At 32.5% G+C, this 14,213-nt stretch overlaps 1 protein-coding gene across 14 annotated transcripts in view; it reads right to left on the reverse strand.

The window, feature by feature from the left end:
* Positions 1 to 14,213, reverse strand: part of LOC127731709 (phosphatidylinositol 4-phosphate 5-kinase type-1 alpha-like) — a 67,333-nt gene that overhangs the window by 35,176 nt on the left and 17,944 nt on the right. For 13 of the 14 annotated variants that reach the window (XR_007995703.1, XR_007995704.1, XM_052240525.1 and 10 more), the window contains 7 exons: positions 13,541 to 13,658; positions 12,648 to 12,780; positions 12,011 to 12,098; positions 6,638 to 6,763; positions 5,165 to 5,333; positions 2,532 to 2,698; positions 35 to 294 (listed from right to left, as the gene is read on the reverse strand). Coding sequence is in view for 12 of the 14 variants with exons in the window: in XM_052240525.1 (XP_052096485.1) it covers positions 35 to 294; positions 2,532 to 2,698; positions 5,165 to 5,333; positions 6,638 to 6,763; positions 12,011 to 12,098; positions 12,648 to 12,780; positions 13,541 to 13,658 (1,061 nt within the window). In the remaining 2 variants the exon portion in view is untranslated. The remainder of the gene's footprint in view (positions 1 to 34; positions 295 to 2,531; positions 2,699 to 5,164; positions 5,334 to 6,637; positions 6,764 to 12,010; positions 12,099 to 12,647; positions 12,781 to 13,540; positions 13,659 to 14,213) is intronic. The other variant, XM_052240523.1, reaches the window with a different exon arrangement.

Raw genomic sequence — 14,213 nt, forward strand, 5'->3', positions numbered from 1 at the left:
CAGCCCCTTTACCCTTGCTTAAAAAACTACTTACCATTTCTTCCTCCTCCTCCTCAATCTGGCTTGGATTTCCAGTTGGGTTTCTTACATTTCCCTCCTGGCTAGTTAAAGTTGTGTCCTCACTTTTAGCATCCAGTTCACCGTTGAGTTCCTGGTTTTCTGGTCCCTGTGATTCTAATGCAGATGCATATGATGTTTCTGTACTACTTATCATTGTATTGTTCACAGATTTAATTGGAGATAAAGATTGAGATGATGGAGCCTCAGAGTCCAGTTCAGCTTGGAAACTTTGTTCTGTAAATAGAGATTTTAGGATTAAATGTTGGATAAAACTCAAGATTGCACACCCACATTTTGTTAAGCAAATACAAAAAACTATTACACATTGCAGCTTTGTCTTACAAGTCGTCAAAAGGCCGAGCTGTAGTATAAATCATGATACACTGTAAAACCTCTGAATGCCACAAGTGTATGACAAATATTTATGAATCAAACAAGAGTTGATATAAAAATAAGGAGATGTGGTATGACTGCCAATGAGACAACTATTCACCAAAGTTCAAATGAAGTGAATGTATGAAAAGGAGATGACACAGTATCAAGCTTGACTAAGTGTGTTTAATGAAGTACTATGCTAGAAACAGCTCATTTTTTCTCAAAAGGAAAAACTTTAGGGAATTTATGTGAAGGATTATTTTCAACAGCTGCATGCCATGATCAGCATCGTAATGTTTAACTTCCATTCATTATAATTAATTATTGTAATTAAGTGGTTGTCGTTTGTTGCTGCATATCATATTTGTTTTTCGTTCATTATTTTGTACATAAATCAGGCCGTTAGTTTTCTCTTTTGAATTGTTTTACATTTGTCATTTCGGGGCCTTTTATATCTGACTTTGTGGTATGGGTTTTACTCATTGAAGGCCGTACGGTGACCTATAGTTGTTAATTTCTGTGTCATTTGGTCTCTTGTGGAGAGTTGTCTCATTGGCAATCATACCACATCTTCTTATGTTTATATTAATTGTAGGTATATAATCTGATATAAAGATTTAATTTAATTTTCTTCAATTATCATATTACTTTTTTGTTCAAATCTAAGTTTTTCATTGCTAACATATCAAATACTTATATTTTACATACTTAAAGAAGAAAAGAAAAAAGAAAAAGCAACATCTTGGGTGGTAATAAAAAAAATAAAATATGAACTGTATCTGAACTATTCATGAAAAACATTTGGTGATTGGCTTCCAAATACAGCTAGTATGGAATGGTGTTGATTCTCCATCTGTGCAGACAAAAAATGGTATTGGGAAATCAAGTATTTGTCAATAAGTCAGTTTCAATATTTCTTAATCAAAGTCCCATAACCCTACAAAAAATTGACATGAAATGATATCTCAGTTAAAATATAACAATTACAACTCTGTAAAAGCAATTAAGGAAAGTGATGCTTCTTCACAATGTGATATTACTAGTCAGACGGAAGTGGTGTTCATGCTTTTAGTACTAGACCATTTTACAAGGTGATTGAAGATTATAGAGAGTTACCCATTGTGCAAAGTATAAAATAGATCATGTATTCAGTCAAATAAAATTATCACATTTTAATAACCTTGTATCTTATTTTTTTTACTTTTCTTTTCTTTCATCTTACTTCATATTAAAAGTTTGATAAGGTCACATTCAATTATCAAGGGTCTGAAATATACTTTTTAACTATTGTTATCTATCAAATAATTTGTTAGCAATTTTTTTTTTGTCAACCTGTGAATAGGAATTTTTGGTCATTTAATGCATTATCATTATGAATAGATTAAAGATAGGCTTATTTATTCAAGTTGAATGTGAATAATCAGCTTTGGATCTTTCATTTTGACAAACCAAAAACTGAATGTAAGATTCAACATATACATGTATATGTGCAAAATGTGGGTGGATTATATAGTGTGCTTGGTCACTTTCTGACAACTAAATGTATATTAAAACAGGCCAAACTTATTTCATGATATATAATAAGCAGTGCTTTATAAAATTATTAAGCTGCAAACAGAAGCAATGCTACAAATGGCTCATTTCTACGATACTGTCCCAACATTAGAAGTTGTCAAAATAGTCAAGCTGCAGACGGAAGCAAAGATACAAATGCTCATTTCTACTATAATGTCCTTGGTCACAACATAATAAGTTGACAAAATAGTCAAGCTGCAGACAGAAGCAAAGATACAAATGCTCATTTCTACCATAATGTCCTTGGTCACAACATAATAAGTTGACAAAATAGTCAAGCTGCACACGGAAGCAAAGATACAAATGCTCATTTCTACCATAATGTCCTTGGTCACAACATAATAAGTTGACAAAATAGTCAAGCTGCACAGAGAAGCAACGCTAATAATGCTCATATCAACAATTTTTGATCGTGTTCATAAAATAAAAAGCTAACAGATTTGAAGCTAAAAGTGGCCATATAAAACACCAAGGTAAAATCTAAGCTTTCCATTGACAAGCAGTGCTGTCACTAGCTGTACCTATTTCACTGTAACAGCTGGGTGTAGAAGGCGTGTAACTGGGCGTACCCTCTGTAAAATCTGTATGAGTGGGCGTCGATTCTGACAGACTGAGATTAGGTGACGCTGGAATCTGTGATGGCTCCTGATATGTTACTGTAAATTTACCACTACTGGAATAATCTAGCCTGAAATATAAATAACTAGACATTGATGCTGTAGTCGAAATGATGTTGAATTTCTGTAATTAAATAATTTCAATTGGACTGATTTAAAGTGACTATGTGTACATGTTATTCACTGATTAAGCTAGCTGACATATGCCTCTCAAAACACATCTCTAACTTAACAGTATAGGCAGTTACAAAATGTTCCTTGACCTCATTATCTCCTATATACTGAGTGATAATAGATACACAATCCCTACATTCATTTTCGATTTGATTTAAATTCAAACCAACAGATATTCATCGGAAGTTGACAAATCCTTTTAAGAATTTAATGACTTCTTGGGATATGCATACAGAAAATTTTTGAGCAATTTTCAGAGCTTTTTGATTTTCAGATTTTAATGAATAAAAATTCTACACTTTTAACCAATAAAATATGAAATTTACACTTTGTCCTTCCTCCATAATGAACCACAAAGCAAATGTTGTAAAAACATTATGAAAATTGAAAACTTTCGCCTTGGGTTTGGTAGTGTATTCACGTTTGGATGAAAATTTGTGAGTTTTGACACCTATGGGACTAACCCCAAATTTCTGAACTGAAAAATCTTGATGTGAGACCAAGCTGTTAAGTAATAAAACGTTTAAGGAATGCCTTGAAATTATTTTTTTTTTATTGAAAAATTGACTACTTTGAATATGATGTGTTGTGTTTCTATAGACACTCAGCATATTTACTACGAAATTTCTTTTTTTCATTTATCATTTGTGTCATTTAAAATAAAAAAAGAGCTTTGTTTGAACATGTTGAACCTTAAAAATGTTAATTTTTATATCAAATTGGGTAAAAAATTAAATCGAAATTTTTAAATTGCCATTTCATTCATTTCTTTAAATTGATACACAGCAGAATCTAAGATTTATTTTGCCCAAATATTAACACAAGAGTGCACACGCTGAAATGTCTCGCATGTTTTACTCACCATTGATTTTATGTTTGAAAGTCTTAAAGATAAAGGTTTTACTACAAGTATCACATAAACTTAACATTTTTAAAGATTCATGACAATGAGGTTAATGTCAAATAAAAACTGTCACACAGACATGTACACCTTACAATTATTCCATACATCAATTTTAGTTGATCCATTGCTTATGGTAATTGAAAAACAGACCGAAACACAAAAACTTAATGTTAACCAATGAACCATGGAAATGAGGTCAAGGTCAGATGATACTGGCTTGACAGACATGTACACCTTACAATCATTCCATACACCAATTATAGTTGACCTATTGCTATTAGTATTTAAAAAACAGTCCAACACACAAAAACTTAACATTGACCAATGAACCATGAAAATGAGGTCATGGTCAGATGACACCAGCTAGACAGACATGTACACCTTACAATCATTCCATAAACCAAATATAGTTGACTTATTGCTTAAAGTACTTGAAAAACAGACAAAAACACAAAAACTTAACATTGACCAATGCACCATTAAAATGAGGTCAAGGTCAGATGACACCAGCTAGACAGACATGTACACCTTACAATCATTCCATACAACAAATATAGTTGACTTATTGCTTAAAGTACTTGAAAAACAGACAAAAACACAAAAAATTAACAATGACCAATGAACCATGAAAATGAGGTCAAGGTCAGATGAAACCTGCCAGTCTGACATGTACCCCTTACAATTATTCCATACACCACATAAAGTTGACTTGCTGCTTGTAGTATCTGAGAAACGTACCTAATTACTTAACTTTATGATCACTGTTCCATGAATTGAGGTCGAGGTCAGGTTAACCCTGTCTGTCGAACATGTAGACTTTGCAAGGAACCCATATACCAAATATAGTTATCCTTTTACTAATAATAAGAGAGAAATTCACATGGCAAAAAAACTGTTTTTTTTTCAAGCAGTCACTGAACCATGAAAATGAGGTCAAGGTCAATGGGCATATGACAGATGGAAACTTCATAACATAAGGTATCTGCATACAAGGTATGAAGCATCCAGGTCTTCTACCTTTTGAAATATATAGCTTTATACAAATAGTTTACACCGCCGCTGGATAGTAATACCTATGTCTCGCATACTGGAACTTTCGTCACAGGCGAGACAACAATTAAATAAATCACTGGTTATATTAATGATATGGCTAATTGAAGAATGTCTATTATAAGCAAGTTCGTAAAACGAAGGAAAAACAAACTCTTTCATTTGTGAAAAAACTCTTCAAAGAAGGTGGACTTATAATGCAATTATATAGGGGGGTTTATTTTTTAATGGTGTTCTATTGAATGATTTGTTGGTGTTGAACACCATTCTCAAATTTGGCAAGATCATGGGTTAGCTTGTATAGGTTGAGGAAACTAGAGTGCCTTGAGAAAACCACCAACCTTAGATAAACCTCTCCTAATATAAACATGTCATGACTACATTATATTCATAGTACACAATTTCTTACCTTTTGTTTTCAGATTCAGAAGAAATACTTCTCCCTGTATATAACACTCTTGATGTGTTAGGTGACCTATTTTGTTGTCGTGGTGATGGCCCTCTTTCTAGGGCCTCTGCGAATGTAGGAGGAGGTGTGGAGTTTTCTGGGACTAAATCTGGGCGTCTTCCTGTGGCTCCTGAAAAAAAAATGTATTGAATTCAAACATCTTAAGAGCAACAGACACCACTACTATGGCATTGCACAAGGCCATTCAATTCTCAGACTGTTTATAACATTTTTACACTAAATCTGTTGGATGTGTATGGATTGATACTTAATTCTGGGAGAACATAGATTATCTGTTGGTTGGCTTTGAACAGCTTTCAGTAACTGTCAGTATTCTTATATTGGTTCTTTTTCCATTGTTTTTATGTTATCTTTTTTTAGCTTCACACTGATCTATTGAGGTAAGCCATTTCAATTGATTTTTTACAGTTTTATTTTATGTTGTGATGTTACACCACTGTCCCAGGTTAGGGGAGGGTTAAGCACTCACAAACATGTTTAACCTAGCCACATTGTTCATGTGTCTGTCCAAGTCAGGAGCCAGTAATTCAGTGGTGTCATTGGTTCATGTCTATCATATTTGTGTTTTGTAAATGTTTTGTTTTAAATTACCCGAGACAGGTTGACTTTCCTCTGAGTAACTATAAACCCTATACTTTAGTTACCTTCACCTGAGACAGGTTGACCTTCCTTTGAATAACAATATACCCTATATTTTGATGACCTTTACCTGAGACAGGTTGACTTTCTTCTGAGTAACTATATACCCTATATTTTGATGACCTTTACCTGAGACAGGTTGACTTTCCTCTAACTATATACCCTATATTTTGATAATCTTTACCCGAGACAGGTTGACTTTCCTCTGAGTAACTATATACCCTATATTTTGATAATCTTTACCTGAGACAGGTTGACTTTCCTCTTAGTAACTATATGCCCTATATTTTGATGACCTTTACCTGAGACAGGTTGACTTTCTTCTGAGTAACTATATGCCCTATATTTTGATGACCTTTACCTGAGACAGGTTGACTTTCCTCTGAGTAACTATATGCCCTATATTTTGATAATCTTTACCTGAGACAGGTTGACTTTCCTCTGAGTAACTATATACTCTATATTTTGATAACCTTTACCTGAGACAGGTTGACTTTCATCTGAGTAACTATATGCCCTATATTTTGATAATCTTTACCTGAGACAGGTTGACTTTCCTCTGAGTAACTATATACCCTATATTTTGATAACCTTTACCTGAGACAGGTTGACTTTCATCTGAGTAACTATATACCCTATATTTTGATGACCTTTACCTGAGACAGGTTGACTTTCATCTGAGTAACTATATGCCCTATATTTTGATAATCTTTACCTGAGACAGGTTGACTTTCCTCTGAGTAACTATATGCCCTATATTTTGATAATCTTTACCTGAGACAGGTTGACTTTCATCTGAGTAACTATATGCCCTATATTTTGAGGTTTCACCTTCTCCTTCAGAATTTCCGTGTCTTCTTGGGTATGCAGGTTTTCTTTTGGAAGGTGAATGTTTAATAGCTGAAAATAAACAAAATGAAAGTCAATTATCTTTCAGTCAAATAAATACAAAACTGGTAAGTATAATAATTAGTATGTCTGCGCATAGCATGATGCTATTGTTGAAGGATTCTTCTGACACTGGTTTTCATCTTTTGTGATGAAAGTCACAAGATTGATGCATACCACCTAGGAGAAAATTCCAAGTCATTAGTAAACAGCTTATAGGGCACTTGATAGAAACTACTTTTTACAATTATATCTAGACCATTTGCTGTCCCTAATGGTTTTTAATTGTTTTTTCTTAAATAATGGATAAAGCTAAATGTATAAGGTAATGTTGAATCAAAGAAATTATAAAGAATAGTATGCCCTGATAAATTTTTCATACTTTTTTATTTTCCAGTGTTATGAATATGATTATCGCTATTTTCCTTTCTCCTTAATGACCTTTCTAAGTGCAGTAGAGTGAGATGGGAAGTTATGGATAAAAAGTATGGCAAACCGGCCGTTGTCAATGTAAAGATCAATGACAAGGCAAAATAGCAATAAACAGATTATCATTGGTCATCTTTACATCTTTGGACGTGCCTGCTCAAGCGAGAAAATCAATCTTGTAAAGATGATCAATTATAATCTATAAATATCTGATTTTATGTCAATTTCATTATTATAAAGTTTTGAATCATAAATTGGCATAATCAAAGGAAATTTGGAACTCTTTATAATAGTGAAAAGTAAAATCACAAAAATACTGAACTCTTGAGGAAAATTCAAAATGGAAAGTCCCTAATCAAATGGCAAAATCAAATGATAAAACACATCAAACGAATGGACAACAACTGTCATATTCCTGACTTGGTACTTGCATTTTCAAATGTAGAAAATGGTGGATTGAACCTGGTTTTAAAGCACTAAACCTCTCACTTGTATGACAGTCGCATCAAATTCCTTGTGGTATAGCTGAACTTGTGGTATAGCATTGTACAGGTTATTGATGGCTTGACAATGTTGACAGCAATCTTTTCCAAAAATAAAATCCATCTACTCTCTTTCCATTTAAATATTAATTGCCCTTCTTGTCCTTCATATTTAATACAATGGCACGGAATTCAAAATCCTAGATCAGTGAGGACTAGAAAAACAAACTTACTAATTTATAATTTATACTGCAAAAAGTAAAATCACAAAAATACTGAACTCCGAGGAAAATTCAAAACGGAAAGTCCCTAATCAAATGGCAAAATCAAATGAAAAAACACATTGAACAACCTGAAACTGTATGTGCTAGGTGGGCCGTCAAATTGCATCGACTTATATAATTATTAGTGATAAACAGTCACTGACTGTATATTGCTTTGTTTATGACGTTAACAATGGGTTTCAGTAAGTTTTATTTATGAGGTCAAGAAAGAAAACAGAATCGCAGAATTTTCACCATGTCCATTTTTAAAAATTGATGGTTTTAACCCCAAAATATTTCATTTGAAACAGTTGTAAGAGTTGCAGTATAAAGAGAATAACTATACATTGTCTCAAAATATACATTTTATTTGTACTCTGACAGCTCGATTCAGGATAGCCTAGCATACTAGATTGGACTAATAAATTCAAACTTTCAAGATAATAGTTTAGTTATTCTAAATATAAGTGTATTCCATAGCATGTTTCAGTGGGTTATACACAAAGTGAGGTTTCATGAAGCAAGAAACCAATCAAAGAATGCCAGCAAATGACTCAATGCTTTCTAAAAACATTACCAAATGATAACATAAACTTAAATTTTAACCAAGTGGCACTTTTAGGACAGGATAAATTGATGACTTGATGTCTAAGGTAAGGAAAATGGTGTATTTATCAATAAAAAAACATTCCACACACTTAACAAAACCAAAAAAAAGGAGCAGTACTTGTATTACTGTCCTTCAGATCATAGTCACAGTGAACTCTAAACACAGAGCAATAGATCACACTTAACTGTCAATGAGGTTGAACATTCTAAGACAGACAATGTGTATATTTCTGTTGACTGTCCTCTTGTTGATGGAAGTAAAACCAATTAAGACTTTTGAATTACAGTAAAATAAATAATGTGTTTACAACAAACATAGCAAAAACAATACATCACAAGGAACCTATTGAAAAATATCAAAAAATACATCACAAGGCACCTACCAAAAAATATTTTGAAAAAACAAAAGGTTCTGAAAAATATGCACTTTGACAATCCATGGCATTACAGAAATCAAAGAATCTCTCTATTTTAAATTGCTTCTTCCTGAAGATTCAAAAATAAGGGTGACACTCTATTTTTTAAAAGGAAATTCCATATAGAACATGCAGAAATTTAAGAATCAGAAGCATTTTTATCTTAACAGGGGAACCGACCCATAAAATTGATGAACTAACCATTTATAGGTATATTTGAGAGAGTAAGAACTTTTAAGGTAAGTTACTAACCCTAGATATCCAGCTACTGTAAAAGCACATTCATTTTGAATAAATATGTTTCAGAGAAATAAAAATTCAAGATCTTTGCCAGAATTTTGTTACTGACGCTTTAAAAATATAGTTAAATCAAAAACTTCCCACAGGAAAATTAAAAGTTTATAGCGCATTGAAATACTGCATCAATCTGCAAAAATTTATTTGGTATTGCCTTGAAGATAAATATGTATTTAGATTGTGATCAGTGATATGAACAGAGAAAATTAATCAATGTTTCAAATTACTTAAAATTAATACAATAATTATGCAACTAAATATATCAACATACTGTAAACTGTAACCATGCTACACTGTGTTTAGAATTTCCATGGAAACTGTATAACTACCTTTACACCTTGTAATAGTAAACCCATAAATCATTCTTACAAAAATATCAAATGGAAAGTAGGTATTTTGTCAAGTACTGCATGTTTCCTATGTAAAATGATTCTATTTTGTGCTGACAAATTTTGGTAACAAACAAACTTCAATTTAGAAAAAAATACATGACAATTCAGTAAATAAATATATATTGACACATTCCAAACTGTCCCATAAATCTACAATTTCCATGGAATTTATGATTATACCATCAAAAAAGATTTAAAGTCCAAATAAATTAACCAGCTATAAAATGAAATAAGAGGTGACAACACACAATATGAAGTAATTTTTTCATGCAATGCTCCTTTCCTAAGTTACTGAGATTTTGTGGCAACACTTTTTGTGACAGAAAGACAAAAATAGACAGGATAAATACAACAGATCTACCAAATTATAATGTAAGGGAAAGAAGTGATCTTCCTACAATTCTTATGGACTGAACTCATCTAACAGTTGTCTAAGGGAAAAAAAACTCACTTCCAAGTCAGTCACTGACCTGAACATTAACGGCAAAGATTAATTCCTGGTCAGTCACTGACCTGTACCTTAACAGCAAAGAATAGACATCTTAAGTTCCTTTTCCCTTGAAATCTTGACACAGTGTAAACTGTGGTATATACTCATTAATATAAATAGGCAGACAATTTCTGCCCTTGCTACTATTCGGGAGACTAAACAAGAATTGAGCACAAACAGTAAGTCTCTGAATGTTATTTTGGACACTAAAAACAAATTGACCCCTGCTACTGTTCTTCCTATCCTCAACCAGGGTGTTTTTGGTCTTCCCTTTTTCTACTCAGGTTGTCACAAAAGTTACAGGTTGTGCGTTTATGACATTAAATGTATTTATACATGAATTATAAATCTGAGGAGACAGCTTCCATGGGGAATTCAAACTATGTGTAAATATGAACTGAAATTAAAATATTGTTGAAAAAAACAAAACAAAAAACTAATTAAGGCAAAAACACAAAATATATGGCAACTATGCCAAGATGAAAATGAAAACAACTGCTTCAAGGGAGACAACTCTTTACCTAATCTGGCAATTTTTCTAAATCTCTGGGATCCCTTGAACGTTGGAGGGTCCACTGATAGATAGCAAAAATAAAGCAAAATAAATAATGGTGTCTATATAGCAAAGCATAATATCTAACTGGTCACTTAGAGAAACAGTTCTTTGTAGACAGGTGTAAGTACATTAAATGTCTAACCAGCTATGTGGATGAACTGTTCTTTGTAGACAGGTGAAAATAAATTAAATGTCTTTGTACTAGACATGTAGTTATTTAATAAGGGTTGAAGTTATTTGTACAGGACACCTCTCTATTAATGTTAATATAGACAATTGTTACCTGTGCCTTTTTTAGGTAAAACTAATTTGAAAGACTGTCTTGTCATGGTCACTGCTTGTTTTGATATTGAAAATGGAAGTGGCGGAACAAAACTTGTACAAATTGATTGATTAATGACAGCTGCACATCCAGTTACAAATATTACATATTCAGCACAAGAACATTTCAATGATTATATACCCTGCTTTGTTCTACACAGAGAAAACTGAAGCAGATTTTTCATCTGCTATCTACAAGGTAAACGTCCATATGAAGGCATGTGACCAACACCACACATTATTCTGACTCAAGCTAACAAGCCTTTGCTCTAACTTATGAAAGCTGTGTTCCTGGCCCAGATTCAGCTAATACCAAATTTAAAGTCTTTGGTTTGACTCAGCTGTGATCGAACCAAAGACTTCTTGAACTCAAAGTCAGCACACTAAAATGTGACCACTGATGCACTTTCTATCAATTGACCATCATCAATCATTTTGTCAATAAGATATTGGCCATGATAATACATGGATGTTCAAATTAACTGTTCTGTCATAAAGTTTACTGAAAAGGATAAAGAGCACGATGTCATATGATCCAACATATCTGAATAAGGATATTTTATAATTCAACTTGGTGTATTACCCTCTCACATGTCTAAGTAAGATACTATTTTGGAAAATAATATGAATAGTTTGACTTTTACCACAATGTGTAATCATATAAAACTACTGCATTTTCAAATTAATCTCTGGAACAGGATCAGGCTCTGATTGCATTGATACAATTATAAATACAAGAAGATGTTACTGATATGGAAACCCAACAATACATAAACATAAGAGAAGTTAACATATGGCCTTCAACAATAGCCAATGTTTGTCCAAAATCAAAAGCTCTAAATGGCCCTGAGTCTACAAAAACTGTAAATAAATTAAACAGAGACTTTCAAAGATGTGCTATAGAGAAAAGATTTCCCAAATGACAAAAAACATTCAGTTACACAAATTAAAAAGACAGACCTAAATCTATCTAGAAATTGAAATTGTCACAGTAAAAAACTTACGAGTTTGTAGTTTCTTGAAAACTCTTTTGGACATGAAATCCTGGAATCTTTGACAATAAAAACTAGGTCTATGTACAGATATTGAATCCTGAAAATACAAAGGAATGTCAAGTTTGGTAATGTAATGTGTTCAGTTTGTTTACAAAACCTACTTGGTATAAGATGTGCAAAAATTGTAAAAAAATTTCAAAATATAACTTTAATATCCCTGCAGGAAAATTTTCTATATTTTTTGTCTTGTTAGAAAAATTCCATTGATGATATAGAGTTACACCTGGTTTCAATAAAATTTGCATTTTCTGCGATCAACATCTATATCTTGCTATGTCAAAAGGCACTATACTGAACCAACACACTTCATCAACTTTTTAACAATATTCAGACTCCAATCCAACCAATACTCTTAACTTGCAGCCAAAACCAATTCTGTGTTCCTGGTATGTTCTTTGAGACTTGCCCCATCTATAACTATTGATTTTATGGTATGTTCTTTGAGACTTGCCCCATATATAACTTTTGATTTCAAGGTATGTTCTTTGAGACTTTCTCAATTTATATTTATTGATTTCATGGTTTGTTCTTTGAGACTTACCCCATCTATAACTATCAATGTCATGGTATGTTCTTTGACACTTACCCCATCTATAACTATAGATTTCATGGTATGTTCAAGTTTTTTCTTCAGTCTGTAGCTCTGTAATATATCTATTATACCAAGGAATATTAACAACCTTTCTCCTTTTGCATTTTTGGCAGGAATACCACCAGGCCTAAAAATAGACAGCTATTAATAGAATAATGCATGGTATGAAAAAAAAATGTTTTATAATATTTTCACAGATCTAATACTCGAAAAAGCTCAATACAAATTACTACTGAATCTGATAGTAATTAATCATTACAAGCGTGAAATCCCCCCTATCTATATAATCAAAGTGCTTGTGAGCACTAAAGAGTAAAGATTGCTTTCATTTGGCAATTTAGTGAATTTCTACAAGTATGGTAATTCAAATACACATAATATTGTAACTTGAATATCTAAGTAAAACATATCATTAATAAATTGCATGACATTGACTGGATAGGATCTAAAGATAGATCACTTCACTGCACTATTTTGTTTGAACTGTCAAAGGTAGTAATAAACCTTGGAAGATTTAGATCTCAGGTCAGTACCATAGGGTTTTAATTGCATTTTATAAAGCTGCTCATTTGTTTTTCCATTATGAACATTACTATTGCTTTCCTTTGTCTATAACTATTTATAAGAATGAAAGGAAATTTGGGGTACATGTCAATAATGTAGTAACTCAGGGATAAGGTCAATAGCAGTGGAATACTGTGCTAGTCTACTGACATCTAGTGCCCCTCCCCACCCTGAACAGAACCCCTTACTTACGGCGTATCTTCATCCTCCTCCTCTTCATCGTCTACATTTCTGGCCTGTATAGATTCTATAGCTGTGGAATACTGTGCTAGTCTACTGACATCTAGTGCCCCTCCCCACCCTGAACAGAACCCCTTACTTACGGCGTATCTTCATCCTCCTCCTCTTCATCGTCTACATTTCTGGCCTGTATAGATTCTATAGCCGTGGAATAATTTGCCAGTCTCGTCTTCATAGACTTAGTTCTTGTTAATGAGGTACCTAAGGATGAAGATGATACAGGCATAAAATTGTGAATCTTTTGTTACCACTACAATGTATTTTTATCATTACATTGTTTTAATTACATTGTATTGTTATTATGACATTGTACATTAAGCCTTAATAGGCTTCCATTATCCAATTGGTACACAACATTTTATTTTCATTACAGACTTTACTTTTACTTGATTACAAAAATTGATATGTTATACAAAAATTACTTTAAAAAAAATCTGTCTTCAAACAAATCATTCTAAATCCAACACATGTTAATGCTTATTTCTTAAGAGTAAAAAATCGGTTATTACTACTACAACTGATGAAAATCATGTCTGTTATTAGCTTTGGAATGAAAACAGGTAACATTAGTCCTCCACATGGCTACATATCAAAACAATAGTTTATGTTATATTTTTTCTGTATCAGTTGTTTTTAACATATATTGCAAAGTAATTATTGGGAATAATTATGTACATTTTAACTTGGTAATGTTGGTGTCAAGAAAATTAAGAAGGACTAAAACTCACTTAATTTATTCTGAGATGAAACCTGATG

This window comes from Mytilus californianus, unplaced genomic scaffold (genome assembly GCF_021869535.1).
Source record: "Mytilus californianus isolate M0D057914Y unplaced genomic scaffold, xbMytCali1.0.p SCAF_20, whole genome shotgun sequence".
NCBI lineage: Eukaryota > Metazoa > Mollusca > Bivalvia > Mytilida > Mytilidae > Mytilus > Mytilus californianus.